This window comes from Poromitra crassiceps (genome assembly GCF_964638095.1).
Source record: "Poromitra crassiceps genome assembly, chromosome: 27".
In the NCBI taxonomy this organism is placed as follows: Eukaryota; Metazoa; Chordata; class Actinopteri; order Beryciformes; family Melamphaidae; genus Poromitra; species Poromitra crassiceps.
In genome coordinates this window covers 16,417,016-16,442,046 of record NC_139650.1, presented here as the reverse complement: position 1 = coordinate 16,442,046, position 25,031 = coordinate 16,417,016, and the positions used below count along the sequence as shown (strand labels likewise).

The 25,031-nt window shown below is 45.3% G+C and overlaps 1 protein-coding gene across 1 annotated transcript in view; it reads right to left on the bottom strand.

Annotated features, from left to right (window-relative positions):
* Positions 1 to 10,029: 10,029 nt before the first annotated feature.
* Positions 10,030 to 25,031, bottom strand: part of LOC310798965 (E3 ubiquitin-protein ligase RNF123-like) — a gene marked incomplete at its 5' end in the record, with an annotated part of 386,065 nt that continues 371,063 nt past the window's right edge. The window contains 2 exons of the mRNA XM_083661528.1: positions 10,030 to 10,143; positions 14,542 to 14,627. Coding sequence (XP_083517654.1) covers positions 10,044 to 10,143; positions 14,542 to 14,627 — 186 coding nt within the window. The 3' untranslated portion in view covers positions 10,030 to 10,043. The remainder of the gene's footprint in view (positions 10,144 to 14,541; positions 14,628 to 25,031) is intronic.

The window sequence follows — 25,031 nt, the reverse complement described above, 5'->3', positions numbered from 1 at the left end:
TGATACACTATGTTATTGCATGCTGCAGATCTCTCTTTGATACACTATGTTATTGCATGCTGCAGATCTCTCTCTGGGTCTGATACACTACGTTACTGCATGCTGCAGATCTCTCTCTGATACACTACGTTACTGCATGCTGCAGATCTCTCTCTGATACACTATGTTATTGCATGCTGCAGATCTCTCTCTGGGTCTGATACACTATGTTATTGCATGCTGCAGATCTCTCTCTGGGTCTGATACACTGTTACTGCACGCTGCAGATCTCTCTGTGGGTCTGGGACACTCTTCGCTGTAAACGGGTTTTGGAATCCTGGCCAGTGATTGGTGCATTCGGAATCCCAAACCCACCAATAAGTAATGGCTTTAGCGATCAGGTGCACCCACCCAACCTGACTCTGTTGACTTTTTAAAATGAACCACTCTCTTATCAATCTGGGAACCCTATTTTATTTGAAAAATAGACTCTGGGAAAGCCCTACCTTTTCCCCCGGCTTCCTGTACAGCGTGCCTCTCCTGCCACCGTCACTTCCTTTTCCACGTCCGTGCTCCACTGTTTACAGTCTAAATAGCAACTTGCGCCATGACTTTCCAGTAATTTTCCACTGTTGTTGTATGACAAGTTGACGTCTTCTATGCAGTGTGTTTATGCGTTAAGGTTATTAGCAAATAGCCGAAATGGAAGCGGAAAAGGAAGTGACGGTGGCTTTTCCGTTTTGCTAATAACCTTAATTTTTATAAATAACCGCAAGTTGCTATTTAGACTGTAAACAGTGGAGCACGGAAAAGGAAGTGACGGCGGCAGGAGAGGCGCGCTGTACAGGAAGGCGGGGAAAAGCACAGCTTCTAGTCCAGGCCCTCATTCTATCTCGCATTGATTACTGTAATTCCTTACTGGCTGGCCTTCCTGCATCCACATTCAAACCTCTCCAAATGATTCAGAACGCAGCAGCACGCATCATCTTCAACCAGCCAAACAGAACCCACGTCACACCCCTCCTCATCTCCCTCCACTGGCTCCCAGTGGCAGCCAGAATCCAGTTCAAGGCCCTAACCCTTGCATACAAAACCCTGACAAATACAGCCCCAACCTACCTAAACTCCCTCATCCAACCCTATGCCCCGTTCCGTCCACTACGTTCCGCTACTGAGAGATTCCTTTCACTTCCACCACCCAATTCACTCACCAGGCTCTTCTCCTCTGTTGTTCCCCGGTGGTGGAATGAACTACCTAACCCTGTCCGTACCGCTGACTCCCTTACTACATTCAAAAAAAGACTTAAGACTCACTTATTTCAGGTCCACTTCCGTACTGACGCACTTGCACAAATTCATCTCACAGGCACTTTTTCAATGCACTGATTGCACATCCAATAGCACTTTATATTTTACTATGTTCTAGATTATTCTGGTACTGTGCATACTGTATATTGCTTGTATTGTTTCTTTTTTATCTTTGTTGTACGTCGCTTTGGATAAAAGCGTCTGCTAAGTGAAATAAAGTAAAAAGTAAAGTAAAAGGGTAGGGCTTTGCCAGAGTTTATTTTTCAAATAAATTAGACTCTGTGTTCCCAGATTGCTCTCGTATTGGTGCTACGACCTGTCAGTCATTCAATTGTTCCCGACCACAAAACACCAGCTGTGGCTGCGAAGTGGCACAAACTTATTATGTAGTATGCAGAGCACAGCGATTCAACGTAATATTTGAGTCTGGAGAGAGACTACTTCTACGACAATATGGTATTTCGAAATACTGTAGGTAACATCTGTATGTGTGTGTCCACAGAGGTAAAGGTGAGATATGGGTTTTGTGTACGTGCCTGCGTGGTTTAACTGTAGTGACAGGTAGAGGTGAAGTGTGCTAAATGACAGCTAATAACAAGGTCGCCTTCCGCCCTCCTCCCAGTGAGTACTCTATTTCCTGTCAAGGAGACAGAGCGTGAGTGAAGGTAACTAGGCTGTGCTACAGAGAACACTGAGTCCCCAGTGTCCCATCATCTGTCTCCATGAGGTTTTACACCGCAATGTACCTGTCAAGATGTGTGTAAGCTGTGTGTCCGTCTACCTGGTAGGCTAGGAAATACACCTTAAATTGTACACTATCATCACACACACAATGATGCATTCCCACCTCTAACTATGTATAGTTAAAATAGATAAAATGCCCAAAATCAGAGACTGGACGATAAGACCATAAATTGGTAAATGGTATGGGCAAAATAATATAATATGAAATGAAATAATATGAAATGAAATGAAAATAAAACTGAGGAATAAAATAAAAAAAGAGGAAAACAAATGTGTCAATCTCTAGGTTGGCTAGGTACTGTATGGGAAAAATAAGATATAGTAAAATAACCCCATTCCTGAATCTGAGGCTTGTATCCGTTTGGCTTGATGATGAGTTAAAACAGTCTCACAGACACGGGGTTTGTCTGCTGTGCATACCAGAAAATAACTTCTGGGGTGGACGAAAGGAAAGTAGTGTTAAAGTCTTTGGTTATGTTGGACCTGTAGATGCAGATGGATATATAAGATAATAATCTGGAAAATAAAATAGAAAATATGCACATCATCAGATCTACATTAAAAAGAAAACTGGTTTGAATATTTTCAGTGTGTGGTGCATGGGCTTCTTTCTTTTCTTTTTCTTTTGAACTTTTGACATTCACAAGTCAAAGAGGAGAGAAGTCGACCATTCAATCCTGATCCAGGTTCAGTTGTTGTTTTGTTTTTTAAATGTATTCAGGTACTTCTACTTTGTCCAGTTCTGGTTCATTCCCAGCAGACATGATAGTGTCTCTCCACCTAGTAGCATTACACAGGTCAAAACGTTTCACCTTACTCAACAAACCCATATACATGATTATAGTCTTCCACATACACACATACCCATGCATACACTATTCAGAATAACATGTTACAATGTGCCTTTACTTCTCAAGATAAGAAAGAAGAAGCTTCCTATACACACAAATCACTTATGAATCTGTTCTTGTATGATTGATGTATGGTTGATATGTGTGTGTGTGTGTAACATTTATCTTTATATGGACTTCTGACTAGCTTGTTTTCGACCTTGTGGTTCGGATGACGTCTGCGTGACGTCTGAGGGTCAGCTCTCCCAGAGCTACTATAGAGAATGGAGGAAAGCCAGTAAGCAAAAGGGTTGGATGCCGCTCCACGCTGCAGGTATCGCCAGAAGATTGCAAAACATAATATAGGATATGATCCATAATTATACAATGAAAAGAAGTGATTTTTCCAGCAACTTGTTTGATTTTGCTATAGTGTTTTCCTATGTATCCTGCTGCTGGTTGTCCCGCACCATGATCACCTGGTTTGCAAACAAGCCAATGGTCAATGTTCTCACCCCAGTTGCCATCTTGACGTGACTAGGGATGCCGGTGGCGACTAATTTTCCCGACGTTTAAATGAAAATTTGAATGGCGACTAGTTGACTAGTCTATAAGTAAGAAAACACTCCGAAAACAGCCAAAACGGAACGCAATTTAATCTATAAGGTTGAAATGTTGTCCAAAAAAATTGTGTGTGTATTTAAAGTCCCCCTACAGCCAGTTTTCCGGCTATGTAAAGAGGATAAGAGCCTCGCTCCTGCCTTCAATATACGATCTTTGTCTCCTTCTAGCCGGTAGACCGGAAACAGTATGGCTGCCTCTAACTCTGCGAAATGTCCGTCCAGAAGCCACAATATTGTTATACATATCAACAACCAACCAACAGATATCAACGCTGGTGGGCTTATATGGAAAAAATATAGAAAGAGCTTAACTCGAACTGGTTAAAAGTGACTATGGCGGCGTTTTGAGCCATTTGAAATGGTTAATTTAGGTTGGTCTTAAACGTCAATCTTTACAACTTCTTACTTGTTTATGAACATTGCACATCAGAAAACATCAACAACTCACCCCAGAGCCGTGTATTTGAAAAACCCACCCAAGATGTCATCCATCTTGTGCAGTCAAGGAACGGCCCATTCATTGCCTATGAGCTGTGTTATCTTGTGTGGCTAACGGGTTAGCTGGTCTGGCTAACGCGTTGCCTGTGCTGAATGTCGGTCGAGTGGTTAACGTTCTACCCCACGTTTTATTTGACACAGCCTGCATACAACCAATTTACTGGATCAAAATACTGCCAAACTGTGCTGGTTTCGGAGGAAGCATGGAGCCCGTTTCGGCTCTCTCCAGATCGGCAGAGGGTGGAGCAGCAACCAGGATAAATAATAAAAGTAAATTAGCACTAAGGGGGATAAAAATGGGATAAAAAAATCGGGGGGGGGGGAGTGGTGGTGGACAAAAAACAAACTGTGCTGGTTTTATAAGATGCCATCTCCCTTCCGGTCCTTTCCACTATGTTACAGCCAATGCTGCTCCACTCCCACTAACACATGTCTGGTTTGTTTACAACTGGGCATGAGGAGGGGGGCTACAGTAGTGGCAGGTAAAGACACAACAGCTCCCGCCCGCATTGTTTATTATGATAATTTAATTATCGTTTAACTGACTAATATTTCTCGTGCCGACTAGTGAGGGACTGGGTGATTAAATGTTTAACCCACTAGTCGTCGGCATCCCTAGACATGACGTCACCTGAAAACAACCTATTCTGCCACCTCTACTGGTGCCAATTGACACTTCCTTTTTTTATTATGATTTTCTCCCCAATTGTACTTGGCCAATTTCCCCCTGCTGCCCCGGTCGCTGCTCCACCCTCTGCCGATCTGGGGAGAGCCGTAGACTATCACCATGCTTCCTCTGACATATGCACAGTTGCAAGCCGCTTCTTTTCACCTGACAGTGGGGAGCTTCACCTGCAGGACGTTCCACCAGTTCCCTTCCCCCCCGAACCAGGTGCCCCGACCGACCAGAGGAGGCGCTAGTGCAGCGACCAGGACACATACCCTCAATCCGGCTTCCCACCCGCACACATAGCCAATTCTGCCTGTATGGACGCCCGACCAAGCCGGAGGTAACACGGGGGCGTGAACCTGCGACGCTCGTGTTGGTAGGCATTGACTCTACCGCTACACTACCTGAACGCCCGCCAATTGACCTTTCCTAAGTCCAACCTCTTTTTCTCTGTGCTCCAATAACAGTTGCGCAAGTTTGGTACCCGGCAGAACCTCAGTCAACGTTCCCCGTTACAGTATACCAGCGGCGAACCGTCTGGGCCTTCTAGGTATTCACTGAAGGCCCAAGAAGGAATTGAAAAGAAAATAATTTTTCCCCTAATAAATTATTTGTATTTGTTATTTATTCGCTTTTATTCACTGAAATAACCGTAATATTGTCCCTAAATTGTTCAGATCTTGGACTCACTTTGTTTCAGCAAATATGGGGTTAAATATTTGGACCAGCCTCCACCGGCAAATGGTATTTGATTGACAGCAAGCCAGCAACCCTTCGCAAAGACCCGACTCTGGTCATGACATGGGGATGACAATTTTGATGACAGGTGTCTTAACCAATCAGAATTTCATTGAGTTGTGGTGTTAGCCAATCACAATTAGTTGAGTTGTGGGTGGGATATTTCGAGGGATTCGCAAATCCAAGCCAACCAGGAGACGAGACGGACGACAAGGAGGGAGGAGTTTATGATGATGTGGTTGTGACATGGGGTTGTGATGAGGAAATGGATGCGCAGCGGTAGTTTTCAAAGGATTTAATCTGGAGCTGTCAAGCTATATTTTCGCCATTTCCAGGCTAGCTTGGAGGGCTTGCTTTTCAAGACAATGGGTTTTGTCATCAAGTGAACGTCATTGGTAAGTTAATTTATTTTTATTTTTATTGCTGGTGGCGCTGGGGGCTGGGGCAGCTGATGTCGGTGGGCAGGGGGAGTTTTGGACCTGTCCGCGGGTTTTAGAGTTTGTTGTGCTTGTAATTTCTGAGTCTTTCTGTGTATTGAGCTAATTGTTAAAACTGTGGTTGGTTGTGTTACTGACAGACTGTAACGATACAGCGACCTAAAGAACCTGCCTGTGGAAGACAACTCATAATAGTCCGCCCTCACCAATGCGTAAAAAGACGCACGCTGTGCGCAGAGATCTCAGACTTGCACGTACAGTAGGCGCTATATATATATATTGTGTGTGTGTGTGTGTGTGGGTTACGGCATAGAAGGCCCGGTTCTGATAAGCACGGTTCGCCACTGCAGTATACTAGATATCACACGTCTGTTCAATAGTAACAATATCACAGTCTTCATGGTCACATTACATGTCACATCTTAAAGACCCATTATTTAACTATTTTACCTTGATATAACAGCTTTCTAATCATTTTGATGGGACAGTGACTTCTAATAGGGAAAATGGCAGCTGTCTCATTCCCACACCGCCCTGTGAAAGCCAGTTCCTGCACTATGGATTTTTGGTGGCTGGATCCCGGAGGCGTGTCTCATTTTTGCAACCCAGTTTAGGTGGAACCACACCGACGCCCACATGATGTGACCGGAAGAAGCGCCATGACGCGCTGCTAGCTTAGCAAGCTAGCAAGCTAGCAAAACCCTCACCTAAAAAGTTATTTATTAACTGAATCTTTGCCCTAACTGCAAGATTAAACCTTCAGAAAACTTCACGGCAACTTCAAACAGAGATAGTTTTTTATGCCCTTCTACTGCAGACTGCCTGCAATCTGACTGTGGTCAAGCCAGCCTCGACTCCGAAATACACGGTCAAACTAGCCTCCGCGTTATTTTGCGGTGTGTTGATACAGTCGATTGACACAAAATCCAAATGCAGCATCATGTTATGGTCACTGACTTGTTATTTTTCTCAGATCACCATCACCGTTTAAAAATTGTAATTGCATTGCTTTCATAGTCGCATAGAGTGGTGACACTCTGCAGCCCCAAATATACTACTACTATAGAATCAGAGACTTACTTTTAAAAGCCAAGAAAAGACTATGTTAATATCTGTTTTACTACTTAAATAATGTCATGCTATATGCAAAAAGTGATATATATGCACGTAATTAATGTGTCACTATGCATAACGTGTATATATATCCGCTCTGCTGTATAACGGCCGATCTATAGTCCTCTTTCCAAAGTATTTTCCAAGCGGTTACATGCTGCCACTCCGACGTTCTGCCACTCCGCAATATCGGCACTCAGAAAGGGATCATGTCCTCCCCCAGACCCTAACCCAAAACCTAACCTCTCCCATTGCGGCTTCTAAGGTGAACGACCGCCAGTCCGAATAATGGAAGTTAACGTTCGGAGTGGCAGGGCTTCGGAAAGGCAGACAGTTGCCTTTCCAAGCGTGGTTTCACCTAAACTGGGTTGCGAAAAGTATACGCGCCTCCCACGGTGGCTTGACTTATTATATGTACATATTGTGAAGTACATATACAGTAGGAAGTGAAACGTGTTTCGCTTGCTAGCTTGATTAGCGGTGCGATTAGCTACTTCTCTCACTGAAACAACTCAAGAACAGAACATTTTGGAATGTTTGGAGCTATTTTTCCCAGTGAACCAGTTATACAGGTAAGCAAAGTAGAGAGCACAAGCAGAAAAAGTAAAATAAGGCTGATATCTGAACGTACAAACAGGAAATTGTAGCATTTAGGTGGCGGCGCAGTTTACCCAAATAGAAAAAGGTACAGAATGGGGCAAAACGCTGATATAGCTATACGTTAGCTTGATAGTTAGCTAGCGTTTTGCTAACATTGGCCAAGGTAAAGGAGAATTTCAGTATTTTTCAACTTTTTTAGGCATAACTCATTTATGTGAGCAGAATGTTTTTAAATTGGTGTAGTATTGACCAAGATCACTTCACTTGGCAGCCACTTGGCACGCATGCCCTCCTGCACTAAACAAACTTGTTTTTGCAACGGACACAGGCTCAGATTGTTATTGTAAAAGAGAGAGAAATTGAACGCTTGAAAATGAACTTATAAGGCAGCTCCCGGCTTGCCCCCTCCACTGCTGACAGCAATGCAACTCTCGCGAGACTTGATCAAGTCTCTTGCGAGATTTGGTTCAAGCAGAAGGTAAATTATTTCTCTCTATAATAATGTCATGATGGAATAATCTGATCGTGTCAATGTTAAAAACAAGTTCCTTTAGTGCAGAAGGGGCATGCGCGCAAAGCAGCTGCCAACTGAAGCGATCTTGGTCAATACTGCACCAATTTCAAACATTTCTGCTCACATTAGTTAGTTATACATAAAAAATGACACGTTGAAAGATACAGAAATTCTCCTTTAAGATGTGACTACAATGTAATGTGTCGAGATACATCCATCTGCAGCGCCGGAGCGCCATCGCCCCGCCCACCGTGTACGTTCTCCCGCCGGAAGTGTACGCGTACAGACCACAGACCTACTCCTTCAAAAATAAAAGCCGTTAGTGCGAGCGATTCAGGCGAGCACTGCAGCGGCCAAACACTGATGTTAGCACGCAAGCTAACGTTTGATACTGTTGTGTGCCTATCTTAATACTTAATTAGATAGTGCATCCTGAATTGAATCATTAGACAGCTTATTCATTTACTTGCTTTATTGTCTATGACGGACCTCTTAACACCATGCCTTCTGGCTGTCACCGGTCTCTAACACTTCCTGTAACATTGTAGATGTGACCTCTATGGTCCAATCAGAATCCAGTACATAACAGATACCTCCCGGGGGACAGCTGGCTGTCTGTACCCCGGGAGCGGTGCTTAAGTGTGGGCCACTGGCCAGCAAGGTCCGGCCAGTGGGTAACGTAGGTCCCTGGAGGACAAGATCCTGGCGGGGCGGGGGTCTGTGTGTAGCCTGGGGAGGTGTGCTAATAGTGGGTATGCAGTTGGGCAGATTCATGGAAGGTAGGTGGGGTGAGGGGGCTGTCCTGGCTCTCAAGAGGCCGACCATGGAGCTCATTGCGTGGGTAGGGGACAGGATGGACGAGTTGCTAACCGATTAACTAGCCAGATCAACCCCGGGAATGTGATCAATGTTGTTGGGAATTGTCTGTCAACATCGGTCATGAATCATACAAACATTCAATCATCCTAAAGACACTAATGCACACAAGCATAGAATATCATATACCTACGCCGATAAAAATATCAGGTCTTTTATTTTTTACACTTCCGGCGGGAAACGTACACGGTGGGCGGGTCGATGGCGCTGCAGATGGATGATATTGAATGTGTCTGTGAAGATTGTGATACCAATGTAATATGGTTTAGTAATGTTACCTTTGAACAGACGTGTCCTTGGTGAGTAACTTTACTTGCCCATGGATAGTGCTTAGCTGTACTGACGAAGTCAGAAATTAAGATGGTAACTTGATGCCAGAGGGAAACAAAAAAGATCCAGGGCTAGTGCTGTAAAAGATCCAGGGCTAGTGCTGTAAAAGATCCAGGGCTAGTGCTGTAAAAGATCCAGGGCTAGTGCTGTAAAAGATCCAGGGCTAGTGCTGTAAAAGATCCAGGGCTAGTGCTGTAAAAGATCCAGGGCTAGTGCTGTAAAAGATCCAGGGCTAGTGCTGTAAAAGATCCAGGGCTAGTGCTGGACATTTCCAACTTCTATCCTGATTGTTTCCTGATGTCACTTCATGTTTCTCTTCAATGAAAAAGAAGGTGAGAGAAAGGCAGAGAAAATCCTGGGGATTAGAGTGTATGCTATTAATGATAAGGAATCTGAACATCTGAGAGCGCGCACACACACACACACACACACACACACACACACACACACACACACACACACACACACACACACACACACACACACCTAACCTCTCAATTCGTTGGGTCAACCAATATGTGGTTTGATGTTGGGGGGATGTGGGCTTGAGCAGGGCTGGGAGGTGTGTGTTTGTAGGTATCAGTTCTTTATACAGGCCTTCCTTTTTTATTTTTCCTTTGTGATCTTTATGACTTATATCTGTGTGTCCATGTACGTGTCTGTACATCTGAGTCCTGTGCAAGATCCTTTTGAAATGTATGCATGTTGTGTGTGTGTGTGTGTGTGTGTGTGTGTGTGTGTGTGTGTGTGTGTGTGTGTGTGTGTCTGTCCCGTAGTGTTGTGTTAGGAGGTGGCTGGCTTGCTGTAGTCCTCCACCCCGGTGATGGTGGCCTTGCAGAAGAAACAGTCCTTGTTGTTCATCAGATGCTGATTGATACAGGCTCTGTGGATAGAGGAGGGAGGGGGATACATACCATTATAAAACGGGTACCTCAAATCAAGCAATTTGATTGGTTCATAGCCGTGGTATATTTGCACAAGCGCTATATTTGCGTTCAAGCAGCGCTGCACACTAGTTTGTAGTTAGCAACTATTCTAAAACGACTCTCAAAACACTATTGAATGACTGAAACACTAACTTGTTTTGAAAGCCGTTGCTCCGTTGTTGAGATAATTGAGTTTGATCAATTTAATATCTAAATCAATGTGTTGCTAGCTGCTACAGTAGCTAGCTGCTGTAACTTCCTTACGTTATTTAGTATATATAGTATTTATGAATAAAAACTCTTTAAATTGGATTTTGTCTATTACTTTCATATTACCATACTATATATATATATATATATATATATATATATATATATATATATATATATATATATATATACACACACACACACACACACACACACACACACACACACACACACACACACACACAGTATACATCTACAGTATATGCATGCAAGTGACCATGTATGTATAAGCGGGATAATGCCCTTCGAACTGTCCATTATCAGAATGAATGGATGACGGGGAGGCCAGAATGAGAAATGAATGGAATCCACAGAGCCTCCCCGTCCATTCATTCTGATAATGGACAGCTCATTGGGTATTATCCCTTACATAATAATAAGACAATATATAGGAGGTTCAGGAGAAGGAGAGAAAAATTATAGACCGAGGGGAAAGCGAGGAGGACCATGGATGTGATTAGAAGCAGCTCAGGTCAGTGTGGTTTACTCAGACCACATGACAGGCTTTCCATCAGCACCAGAATAATCCATACAACTGCTGAGCGGGCGCGTCAGCTAAGCTAAATCAAGAGCACCTCAGGGATAACATGAAATATGTATTATTATGTATTTGACCAAGGTCTACTGCCGCAGCGCTGGGGAGGTTTTGGCCACGATCAGCAATATCAAACAGCTGACTCGTACGATAACACACATATGACAACACACACACACACACACATGCACACGCACACGCACACACACACACACATTTATAAACACTAAAAGAGATGTGTTTTCATGTGTTTCAATGATTCTTCTTGACTTCTTTCTTTTCAAGGACACTCAATGATTCCTACAGCCATCCATCCAACCGCATGTCAGTCTGTTGTTTGGATGGATGAGGCCACTGAGCTCAAGGCAGCAGCATTCAGGGAGCGCGTGATGATCTACGGTATCATGAGAATATAATATAATAATATAATATAATATAATATAATATAATAATAGTATAATATAATGTGTAAAATAATATAATATAATGTGTAATATAATATAATATAATGTGTAATATAATAATATAATATAATATAATATAATATAATATAATATAATATAATATAATATAATATTATATAATATTATATGTGTTCTATGAAAATTAAACTAGGGATCATGAGATGGGATCACACCAGCTGCGATGGCCACAACTTAAAACTTAGTGCACCAGGGGATGTAAAGTGTGTGTGTGGAGGGGGGGGCAGGCCCCCTTGCTTTTCATACCCATCTTCCAACTCGGCCTTCACTTTGATGTCAACTACACACCTGGAAAGTTTTGTGACTGTATCTTGCACGGTTTCATAGTCTCGCTAGCCAGCCTCTCTTCCTTTCTGTCAGAGAGTCTGGCGCTGTGGAAACAGGCAACAGGGATCAGCCCGCCCCTGCTCTAAAGCTGCTCTCCCATTCGAGCGGCTGTTTCGGTGGCAGCAGGATATCCGCTCCCCCGCTTGCAAGCTCTGTCACGCTCTGTTCATTGGCTCCGACCATATGTCAATCAGAGCGGCTTCCGCTCCCATGTGTGTCGCTGTAATGCTCCCGCCGAACGCTAACTAGCTAGCGTAGAAAGCTAACGGCATAAACCTACAGGCTAACTCGTTGCTACACGCTGAAAATGGCAAGTTTTGAAGAAAATTTGGATTGTGCAATAAAGAAGGCCTGCTCGGCACAAGTTCCACCCTGAAACTATTTTCCAAGGGCACTAACGCTAAGCACCACCCAAGACGAGGCTGATTGGTTAACCCAAACAGAGCATTTTTTTCGCAATCCCACAATGGAAACCTGCGACGCCAGACTCTCTGACAGAAAGGAAGAGAGGCTGGCTAGCGAGACTACGGTTTTGACGCTATCACGCTACCAAAATCTGTACAAATACAGACAGACAGACAGACAGACAGACAGACAGTAGGGCTGTCCCGGCGAGTCGACGTAATCGATGACGTCGACTACGTAATTACGTCGACGCACGCTACGTGCCTCGACGCGTCACAATCGTCACAAAACAAAAATAGTGTGGCTAATGTTAACGGCTAACTGTTACTTGTCGTTACTTTACATGGCAGTAAAATGCCACTGAATGACCAAATTGATTTAACTTTTAACCATTTCGATTTCCACTTTCCATACGGACCCCCAGCATTGGTTAGTTGTTAACGTTGTGACTATATTTATAACGTTATAACGTACTCCGACCGGTTTGCGGTTTATAATTGAGGGCAGGGGTTGTAGCTATTGCGCAACACAGCGCGGCTGTATTCAGACTGATAGTATAAACCGGAAGCTGGAGCACGTTATAAACATTATAAATATAGTCACGTTATAAACTGACATTGCACAAGGTTTTTGGTATTCCTCCTGAAAGTGACTTGCATTTTATTTATTCTACTAGTTTATTTTGAATTGCACTATATTCATTTTATTTGAGGACAAGCTCTTGCTTTAATTTTATTTGAGAGATTTTATGTTGGACTGTTAAAGAGAATGAGATGGTTAAATAAAATACTGAAATTGAGAAGTTTTTGGTTATTTATTTGTTTTGGGTAAATGTAAAAAACTTTTTTTAATAAATATAATCGTTAGATGAATCGACTAATCGAAAAAATAATCGTTAGATTAATCAATAATAATAATCGAAAATAATCGTTTGGGACAGCCCTAACAGACAGACAGATAGAGAGACAGACAGACAGGCAGACAGAGAGAGAGACAGACAGACAGACAGGCAGGCAGGCAGGTAGGGAGGCAAATAGACCAACAGACAGGCACAGACAGACAGACAGAGAGAGAGACAGGCAGGCAGACAGACAGACAGACAGACAGGCAGGCAGGCAGACGTTCAGGCAGACAGACAGACAGACAGACAGGCAGACAGACAGACAGACAGACAGACAGGCAGGCAGACAGACAGGCAGGCAGGCAGACAGGCAGGCAGACAGACAGGCAGGCAGGCAGACAGACAGGCAGGCAGGCAGACAGGCAGACAGACAGACAGGCAGGCAGGCAGACAGACACAGGCAGGCAGACAGACAGGTAGGCAGGCAGACAGGCAGGCAGACAGACAGGCAGACAGACAGACAGACAGACTGGCTGTGAGCTGTGTTGCGGCTGGTGAAAATGGTCCAGTGCTGATTCTTGATACCAAGTCACCAAACAAAACGTGCTCTCTGGATGCTTCGAGCTGCCATCTCAGCAGGAAGCTTCAGCGAGGCCAGCTGACTGATTGGACGTCATCCACTTCCCCACACGTGCAGCAGAGAGTGGCGTTGAGAGTAGCGAGGCTGTCCTTCGATCGGAGGACATGTGTTGAAGCCCCTGAAATGTCCTTGAGCAGTTTCTCTGAATCCCTACCAGCTCCTAGGACACCCTGACCTCGCCCTGACCTCCCTGTGGAGGGGGGTGTCGTGAAGAGAATTGTATTGTATCGTAAAAGCTTGAAGGAACCAAAGCAAAAGAGATTCTCAATGAAATCCTTGTCAAGGGCTTTGGTACTACAGTACAGAAGAGCAACTTAGAGCGTGTTCAAAGTTGTATCTGGGGAACAACGTTTATTACCTCTGCCAAGGTGCTTAATGTATGTTTTCGGTTTTATTTGTCTGTCTGAGCAGGATTACGGAAAAACTAGTTGGGTGATTTTCATGAAATATGGTGGCCAAGGACGAACCCATTAAATTTAGGAGCGGATCTGATCTGACTCGCGAAATGTGCATGTCAGCATGTCATAGACATAGCAGACTGCATGTCAGCATGTCAGCATGTCATAGACATAGCAGACTGGACTATTGGCCTTGTTGAAGATCTGCCCTCTCCGAGTGCACTTCTAGTTGGGAATTAATTTCATTTTGAGAAAAATGTCAATTTCATTCATGAGAAATGTGCTGATATGTTCTGGTCTTGTGAAGGTAATATGCATTTGTATCTTCTCTTTGCTGGTGTGTGTGTGTGTGTGTGTGTGTGTGTGTGTGTGTGTGTGTGTGTGTGTGTGTGTGTGTGTGTGTGTGTGTGTGTGTGTGTGTGTGTGTGCGTGTGCGTGCATGTGCGTGTTGACTCACTTGCAGGACTTGTGGGAGCAGGGCTTGAAGACAGCAGAGATGGAGTGAGCGTAGCAGATGGGGCAGAGGTCTTCCTCGCTGGTCGGCTGGAAGGACAGAGGACAAAGAGGAGTTTACTGTGGACCGTTTGGACGCTGCAGTTTTCTGCCACAGCCTCTGTGGTCCCTCTCCATCGTTTGCTTCATAGGCATGGGCCAGTTTCCCTTTGCACGGTATACCTCTTTTGGAAAAAGTCACAGTTCCAAAAACACTAGTATGGCCCTTCTCTTTCTTCACTCTCTGATGGCACAGCACCACTACCATGACTCTCTCTTTCTCATCCCCTTCTCTTTCTTCTCCCTCATATCTCATCTTTCACCTCTCTCCCTTTCCCCCCACTTTTATTTGTATTTGCCCTTTGTAATCCACCTTTCCATGAGTATCAATGTTCTGGATCTCTTTAGCTGGGGGGCATGGCGGCCAGCTCTAGAGATCCAGATGTCACAGAGTTTAAGTTCCACGTTTGCCGGCCATGGTACGCCGTGGCACAGCCATACACGGTGTGAGTTCTCCCAACCAGACATGACAGGATTCAGTTTGCTAGCCAGCCTCAGACAGTGCTGCAGCCTGGCCTGCAGCTAGCTAGCTGGCCATGCTAAGAGTCACGTAAACAAATGGGATTAAAAACGTGTCAGATGATGGTTTTCGTATGCAGGGGACAAAGACACATTCAACACCAGTAGACAAGAGCTCTGGCCAGAGTTAGCATCGCTGTTAGCGCTACCTGCTAGTTACAGATGGCTAGCTGACAGCAGTCTCCACAAACACACTTTTCACCGACAGGAAGGTGACACCGCACGCTGAAACGTGACAGCAAAATGACACGTAGGGCAGAGCAGCTTTCCTGCGAGGAAGTGCGGTGGTTTTGCCTTCAGAGTTTAAAGCGTAGATTGTGTCACTTTTGAGAAAACTTGGAGAATAATGCTGTCTTGGGCTGTGCAGACCAACATAAATGCTTAGAGAAGTATAATATAATAGTATAAACACTTCACACACCGTCCAGCAATATACGTTGTAGCGTCGACCTAGTCTTCAGAATCAATTATTTGTGTTATACTGTAACCCCTAACATACTGCTAACTTAAAGCCCCACTCAGTAAGTTTTCCACTGCGCCCTCTGCGTGCATTACTATCGATAACGATATCGCCGTTCAAAGTCAACAAAACACAGCGCCAGAAGCTCTATGTACATGTTGTGACATCGGGTACTCACCACGTGATGAAATAATAATCCATAGTTCTGTGAAACATCATTTTCGTAGCAAATCCGAATCGAGTTACTTCCTCGTTTTGATGAACACAGCGCTTCCGCTGTACAATGGATGCGCGCATGGTTTTCTTTTTTCTTGCTACGGGACGTGACAGACAAACTGCTTAGTCCCAGTGCTGGCCAATGGAGGGCGGTGTGGGATAAATAAAGACGAGGGTCTCCCTATTAAAAGTCAATCTACCATGTCCTGTGACTAAAAAGCAGTTATATTTCAGTAAAAAATGTAAAAAATCTTACTGATTGGGGCTTTAATATAGCACGTTTACGAATGTTCCAAATCTTCTATGTTATTTAAGAATAACAGAAATACATGTTATTTTTACCCAGATATTTTACAATAACACATTTTAGAGGTGGGCAAAACCGTCATACTATGAAATCGTGGTATTTGTTGCTTAAGGTTATCATACTGTAACGGGTTGGGTTTGTGTGCTGCTGTTGTGTGTTGTACTGTTCTGTGCATGGGGAGTTACGGGGGGTCTGTGAAGGCGACATTTAGCCAGTGGGGGGGGGTGAGAGAGGGATTCACCTGTGATTGGCTGGGGGGAGGGGAGCTGTGAGAGCGGGGGACAGCTCGGGGAGTTGGTGTGTGGAACCTGAGAGGGAAGGTTGTGTGTGTGAAGAGCGGAGAAGCTAGGAGGAAGCTAGCGGGGGTTTTGGTGTGTGTTGTGGGGTTGTTTTGGCGTGGGCTACGGCTGACAGTGGCCCTCGGACCGTGTGTGATAAAGAATAAAGTGCGGTGACTAGATCCTGACTCTCGCCTGCTTCCTGACAATGCTACACTGGCGTCAGAAGAAAAACTAACGACTGGAAGGCTCGAGCGCGACCTGGCGTTAGCAGTTAGCTGTTTGTGTGCTAGCTGCTACAAGGGCCACGTGGAATGGTGCGCCTAGAAGAACGCCTGTCGGTGGACGGGGGGGAAAAGGAGCTACCGACCCCGGAGTTTAGCTCGGTGCTTGCTAGCATGGAGGGCCACCTGAAGCAGGAGCTCAGCGCGGTACTTGCCGGCGTGGAGGCCCGCTTGATGCAGGAGATCAGACGGCTGTTGGAGGCGACGCCTGCCTGGGCAGAGGGGCATATGGAGCTACTACGGGAAGTCGCGCAGCGCGGAGAGAAGCAAAGAGTGTGTTGGACCTGTGGAGAACCGGGCCACGTGGCGAGGTGGTGCCGCAGCGGTTCCGGGGGACAGACGGGGTACGCGGAGCAACGATACTGGGGACGGCCAGGTGTCTGCTGGTCGTGCGGAGCTTTCGGGCATCTCGCCAGGGGGTGTCCGGAGGCTGTCGGGGAGCAGAGGACGGCGGGAGAGGAGAGACGTGCAGGCGGCTGGCAGGTGAGACTCTGCTGGTCGTGTAAGAGGCCTGGACATTTGGCCAGAGACTGCACTGAGACAGTGGAGGTCAGGGAAGAGACACGGGTTGGGGAGAGTGTGGAAAGCCGGGGGAAGAGAACGTTGTGAGGATCGGGAGAGCGAGGCTCATATTTCCAGGTGAGCAGGTGTCGCTACTAACGCCGGAGGGACCGGCACAGCCGAGCTGCGCTACGCCCCCCACGGTTGCTGTACGGGAAGCCGAGGTGGTGGTCGCGGCCGTTTGTGTTCTCCCTGCTGTCCTGGGCACGCCGCCCCCTGGGGGAGGGGGACGGGAGGACGGGCGAGTGCAAGAGGCGGAGGAAGAGGAGTACTGTTCAGATGAAGAGGAGTTCTGTTCAGATGTGGACCTGGAGGACGACAACATGACCATCATGGATGTCGACGCGGATGAGTGGCAATACAGGCAGGCGGAGGACGCGGATATCGGTCCCGCGTATACGTGGGTGGTGGCCGGACGCCGGCCCCCTGTGGAGGAGATTCACAGGTGTTCCGGTGTCACAAAGGAACTGTGGGAGATGTTTACCGACCTGCATCTGGATGAAGACGGAGTGTTTGGGAGGGGGGAACAGGGGAAGAGAGGGTTCCGGGCGGTGGTACCCAGCTACCTGCAGGAGTTGGTATTACGGTGGGCACACAGGGGCCCGGGACCCGGTCATCAGGGGACTGAGGAGGCGGTCCGCGGTGTTCGGGCACGGTTCTATTGGAACCAGTACGAGGGGGATGTGCGGAACTACTGCAGTGCGTGTGATGACTGTGGGACACAGGGGGGGGCTGAGGAGAGTCACCCGGCGGAGGAGTGACCCCACTGGGGGGGGAGAGGGACTTGTGTGCTTCTGGTGGGCCAGAAGCTTTGATGTGCGGGGGAAGTGTAACGGGTTGGGTTTGTGTGCTGCTGTTGTGTGTTGTACTGTTCTGTGCATGGGGAGTTACGGGGGGTCTGTGAAGGCGACATTTAGCCAGTGGGGGGGGGGTGAGAGAGGGATTCACCTGTGATTGGCTGGGGGGAGGGGAGCTGTGAGAGCGGGGGACAGCTCGGGGAGTTGGTGTGTGGAACCTGAGAGGGAAGGTTGTGTGTGTGAAGAGCGGAGAAGCTAGGAGGAAGCTAGCGGGGGTTTTGGTGTGTGTTGTGGGGTTGTTTTGGCATGGGCTACGGCTGACAGTGGCCCTCGGACCGTGTGTGATAAAGAATAAAGTGCGGTGACTAGATCCTGACTCTCGCCTGCTTCCTGACAATGCTACAATACTATCAAAATCTCATACCGGCGCATGCCTAAACTGCCATTTACCAGCTAGATTAATTCTCCCCTTTACTTAATATCTGTCTATCCGTGACCTACTCTCAGAAATCAGTCCTGCCGTCTCCTTTCGGCATCTTCCCCCCTTAACTCATTCAGGGCCAATGACGTCTTTGACGTGTTATCAGGAATAGCCCAGAGGGCCAATGACGTGTTTGACGTGTTTTTGTTTTTATTACTGCAGGGCGTAGTTCAAACACTTCCTCAGCCTGTGACATAGTATCAGGTCCCTAGCATCTAAGACAACACGTGAACAAACACATACCGCAGCTGTTGTTTTGAAATTGAGCAAGAGGAAAAGCAGCAAACGGATAAACGCTTCCTTGTGCACTATGTGCAGACAGGAGAAACGCCATTGAAACGCCCCTCGCGCGCTGCAGGAGCTGGTCGCTTTCCTGTGTGCCAGCCGGAGAAAACGGAAGAAAGTAATCCACAGATGCGTTTGATCATCGGAGGAATGAGGAAATGATCGATCAGAGGGCGGTGAGGAGGACGTGTTGAATAGCCGAGGGGAAAACGGGAACGATCAAATAGCAGGCAGGATAGGACAGTCAGGGAGACATGGACGAGGACGGGTGCACCAGAACAAAACAAAATAAACACACGGCAGAAGCGGCAGTCACAGCAGCCCGTCTGTTCTCAAGAGCTATTCAGTTGGTTCATGAAATCGCTGGGCTGCGTGCCCTCCAGTGTTGCTCCTGGCCAATCCCGGCGCCACAGGGCGTGGTTATTGCTTATCCTATGTGGGGTTAGAAATCACGCAACGAAGGGGGATCGTGTGTGTGTGTGTGTGTGTGTGTGTGTGTGTGTGTGTGTGTGTGTGTGTGTCTGTCTGTCTGTCTGTCTGTCTGTCTGTGTGTCTGTCTGTCTGTCTGTCTGTCTGTCTGTGTGTCTGTCTGTCTGTCTGTGTGTCTGTCTGCACACTCACTCACACTGCTGTATTGTTGAATGTAAAAAAAAAAGCACTTCATGTGTATATATATATATATATATATATATTTTTTTTTTCATTTGTGTCATAACGAATAGTATTTACATGTCTGATGTCAATACAGTTCAAAATAAAAGAATTGAGAGCGAGTTCTACTTGAGAATGTGTATTTTACAGAAATTGACTTTTCTCCTGTTTGTCATCTCAGAGAGACCTATTGGGTGAAAACAGGGTGTATATAAATGGATATAAGTAGAGTACAGAACATGCTAAAAGCTCACTTTTTTTCCTGGTGAACCCAGAGACGTACATCTTCATTTTGAGGTATTGCAAATCACTCTGGTGCTAATAGATAATTTACTGTGGGTCTTGAAAGATGACCAACAATTATGAAAATCTTTGGCCTGTGCTAAATATTGGCAGTCCTAAACTGGCCATGAATGAGTTAACCCTCACTCCCTTATTTTTCTTCTCTTATCTCACATCTATATACAATTGAGTATCTGTACTTTGTTTGTCTGTTTGTTTCAAGTTCTGTGTTCGGCCACAGCTATGCCGTTTTACATGTGATCAGGCTGAAACCTTCAGGGTGTGTAATGGGCACCCGTGCAGGTGACCTGACGGAGCAGGAATTTCTAATTAGGCTAATTAGCTAATGATGTGACGTCATCAGTGATGATGTCAAAAGTGATGTCATAAGGGGGCACACACATACACAAGGAGGCATTGTGACAAGACTGCTCAGTGATGTCACACGAAGGCATTGTGACAAGACTGATCAGTGATGTCATAGAGGGGCACACACAATAAAATTGCGATCTCGATTCATAGAAAGCACCGATCTCATTTCTAAATGACGCCGCATTTTCATTCGGCCGCTTCCCGTGCGCTCTACATTCATGACAAAGTGAGGAGGCGGAGCCGTCAGCAGAGATGGCTCCGCCTCTGAATACGCGAGGCAGTCAGTCAGGCAGACCTCCGCAGTGATTCAGTGAGAAACCCATTAAAGTAACAATGAACACAGTAGTACAGGTTTCACTCTCAAACGACTGTATCAGCACATGAACAGATTCACCAACCTTGCTGCATTTCATTTCTCCCGATAGCCTACTTTGTGTTGATATCTGCGTGCTGCAAAATGAGGGATTTAGAATGAGGAAATGATACTCGCCCTCTCGCAACTTCAAACGTTGCTTCACCTGGTCTATACTATCAGCAGCGAACAAACGTGGAGACAGAATTGTGGGGAGGATATAATGTTGCGACAATGACAGATTGATGGTCCAGCCGAACTATGGAACCATAGCATATAGGGCTGTGGCGATCCACTTATCTCCCGATTCGATACTATCACGATTCTTGGGTGCCGATTCGATTTATATTGCGATTCTAAAGTATTGCGATTCTACGATTATTGCGATTCGATATTACGATTTATTGCGATTTTTGTTTATTTTTTTCTTTTATTTTTTCAGTTTGTTTGCTTTTTTACACTAGATTAGAACATGGGAAAAGTTGAATCATACACTAGAGACTGTATATTATATATCATGAGTAGAGCTGGGCGATATAGTTAAAAACAGGGGCGGACTGGGATCATAATTCAGGGCGGGCATTAGATACCAAGCAGGCCAGGCCGATATGGGCCGACGCGCGTGAAATTTGGGCCATTTGAAGCCCAATTTGGGCCGTTTGAAGCCAGATTTGGGCCGTTTGAAGTCCAATTTTACAATGAGATGCACCCACTTTAACCCTGAAGTGTAATTATTACTTCAGACTAACTAATAAAGTAATAAAACCACTAGTAAACCAGTAGGCGGCGCCTGGCCTGCTGTTCAGTGAGTGGCCTGACTGCAAGCACCCAAAAAAAAAAAAAAAAAAAAAAAAATTGCGATTATCGATTCTGGAATAAAAGATCGATCCAAAAAATCGTGACATTAAAAATCGCGATACTTAGGTGAATCGATTTTTCCCCCCACCCCTATTAGCATATATGAATGAGCCTGACGTCCATTTGATCGATAGTGACTTCACCATGAAAACTCATGCACAGACTGTGTTTCTCCCAGAAGATCACACAGGCGATCGCCCAGGTACTGAAGGATCACTCTAACCTCCTCCTTAACTATGCCATTTAGCAAAATTAATATAATAAATAATACCAGCAGTAACAATAACATGAATAATCTATTTACATCAATATGTTTCAATAATAAAATAGAATAATACAAGTAGATGATGATGCCAATAATTAACAAAAATGTTTTTTTGGTCATGTCAGGTAAATAAGTGCAATAAACGCTGAAAAAATTGCGATGTGAAATGACGATGTCATCAGTGATATCTTAATGAGTCACACACACACACACACACACACACACGGAGGCATTGTGACATCACTGATGCAATAACATTTAGTGAGCAACACACACACACACACACACACACACACACACACACACACACACACACACACACACACGGAGGCATTGTGACATCACTGATGCAATAACATTTAGTGAGCAACACACACACACCACCGCGCGCCAACAGGGCAGGCGAGGCTGAGCTACAATTCTACAATTCCTTGATGCTTCTCTCCTTCCCAACTCTCTTATCTGTATCAGCATGCTGTCTCTCATCTCTCTCTGTCTGTCTTAACCACACAGCATGCTGTCTCTCATCTCTCTCTGTCTGTCTTAACCACACAGCATGCTGTCTCTCATCTCTCTCTGTCTGTCTTAACCACACAGCATGCTGTCTCTCATCTCTCTCTATGTCTGTCTTAACCACACAGCATGCTGTCTCTCATCTCTCTCTCTCTGTCTGTCTTAACCACACAGCATGCTGTCTCTCATCTCTCTCTGTCTTAACCACACAGCATGCTGTCTCTCATCTCTCTCTGTCTGTCTTAACCACACAGCATGCTGTCTCTTATCTCTCTCTATGTCTGTCTTAACCACACAGCATGCTGTCTCTCATCTCTCTCTCTGTCTGTCTTAACCACACAGCATGCTGTCTCTCATCTCTCTCTATGTCTGTCTTAATCACACAGCATGCTGTCTCTCATATCTCTCTCTGTCTGTCTTAACCACACAGCATGCTGTCTCTCATCTCTCTCTGTCTGTCTTAATCACACAGCATGCTGTCTCTCATCTCTCTCTCTGTCTGTCTTAACCACACAGCATGCTGTCTCTCATTTCTCTCTATGTCTGTCTTAATCACACAGCATGCTGTCTCTCATATCTCTCTCTGTCTGTCTTAATCACACAGCATGCTGTCTCTCATCTCTCTGTCTGTCTTAACCACACAGCATGCTGTCTCTCATCTCTCTCTGTCTGTCTTAATCACACAGCATGCTGTCTCTCATATCTCTCTCTGTCTGTCTTAATCACACAGCATGCTGTCTCTCATCTCTCTGTCTGTCTTAACCACACAGCATGCTGTCTCTCATCTCTCTCTGTCTGTCTTAACCACACAGCATGCTGTCTCTCATATCTCTCTATGTCTGTCTTAATCACACAGCATGTCTGTCATCTCTCTGTCTGTCTTAACCACACAGCATGCTGTCTCTCATCTCTCTCTATGTCTGTCTTAATCACACAGCATGCTGTCTCTCATATCTCTCTCTGTCTGTCTTAATCACACAGCATGCTGTCTCTCATCTCTCTGTCTGTCTTAACCACACAGCATGCTGTCTCTCATCTCTCTCTGTCTGTCTTAACCACACAGCATGCTGTCTCTCATATCTCTCTATGTCTGTCTTAATCACACAGCATGTCTGTCATCTCTCTGTCTGTCTTAACCACACAGCATGCTGTCTCTCATCTCTCTCTGTCTGTCTTAACCACACAGCATGCTGTCTCTCATATCTCTCTATGTCTGTCTTAATCACACAGCATGTCTCTCATCTCCCTCTGTCTGTCTTAACCACACAGCATGTCTCTCATCTCTCTCTCAACCACACAGCCTGATGTCTCTCATCTCTCTCTCTCTGTCTGTCTTAACCACACAGCATGCTGTCCCCAACCTATCAAGACCTGTATCTTCCATCTTCCACCTGCTTCCTCCTCCTCTCCTCCTGTCACTCCCTCTCTCCCTCTCCATCTGTGTGCTAGCTGTCAAGCTATTGCAGAGCTGGAACTTCAAAATGAAAAGGAAGATGACAAGCTTAACAACTGAAAAAGTTTTACATTCCAATTTAGCGAGCCTACCCTGTAGTTTAACATGTTATACGTGAAACAATCGTAACGTCCTGGTCGGCCAGTCTGCTGGTTTCAAGATATGACATTGGTGATTAGTGCTTTGCTAAGTCAACAGGTCTTATCTTTGCTCTGTCTGTCTGCTATGTTTTTAACTGTGTTTTACCTTGTGTTTTAATTTGTTCTAAGTAACTTTGTATTTATTTTATCCCCTACCCCCATCCCTCAAAAGACTGTGCCTTCTGCCAGGTCGCCATTGTAAATAAGAATTTGTTCTTAATGACTTACCTGGTTAAATAAAGGTTAAATAAAATAAAAATAAAATAAAATGTATCTCCAACAACGGAATTGGCCAGGAGGTCATGGTTTTGCCCCGTTTGTCTTTTTGTTTGTCAGCAGGATATTTCAAAAGGTTATGAAGGGATTTGTACAAAACTTTGTAGAAAGGTATGGGCCAACTGATTAACTTTCCATGCCCACTGGCCAAAAGGGGGCATGGTAATGAGCATGGCCAATCACAAAAAGGCACTTGACTTCTAAACGGATTTACACAAAACCTTGTAGAAAAGTTGGTCATGGGCCAAGGAAGAACTGATTAACTTTCCACGCCCACTGGCCAAAAGGGGAAGTGGCAATGGGTGTGGCCAATCACAAAAAGACACCTCATGTAACACAACAGAACTTTGTAGAAAGTTTGGCGGAGGTATAGTTGTTACTAATTTAGTTTGGCCACTTTACTGCTGGGTTCCCAAGGTACTGCCACAGTGGTAAAAGTGGGCGGGTCTTTTGTTATTTAAATGTGTTCTTTGTTCTTTATAAAAGCCCCCCCCCCCCCCCCCCCCGAAGCAGTACCCCAGCAAAGTGGCCGAACAAACGAAATAAGAAACAAATGCATGTACTCTACCGAGTGCCCTCTAGCTTATTTATTATTTTTATTTATTTATTGTTTATTTGTTTCATTATTATTGTTAGTTTGTTTTTTCCCTGTTTCTTTCTTATGTAATTTTATGAGTTGATAATGGGGTTTTTAACACATGTATTTTCTGTGTGTGTATTTTTTGGTACAATTAATTTATATATATTTTTTAATCATTATAAGAAATGTCTGGTTTTACTTCGCTTCAGCTCGAGCTCTCAATAGTGCTTTAGCACGCATAGTGGCCAGACTCCATAAAAGTTAACCTTTCGAACCACCCAGGTGACATGAAGGCGATGTGGAACACCTCAGTCGCACCTGAAGGCAGCACAAGGCCGATTCCCGTCTGTGATTGGACGTGACCATCAGCCATTTTGTGAGCGGCCCGCCAGACAGGGAAACCCCACTTCTGCCGCATTCAACATTGAAGCCAGAGGTATATATTATTGCTCCCGACCTTGCTAG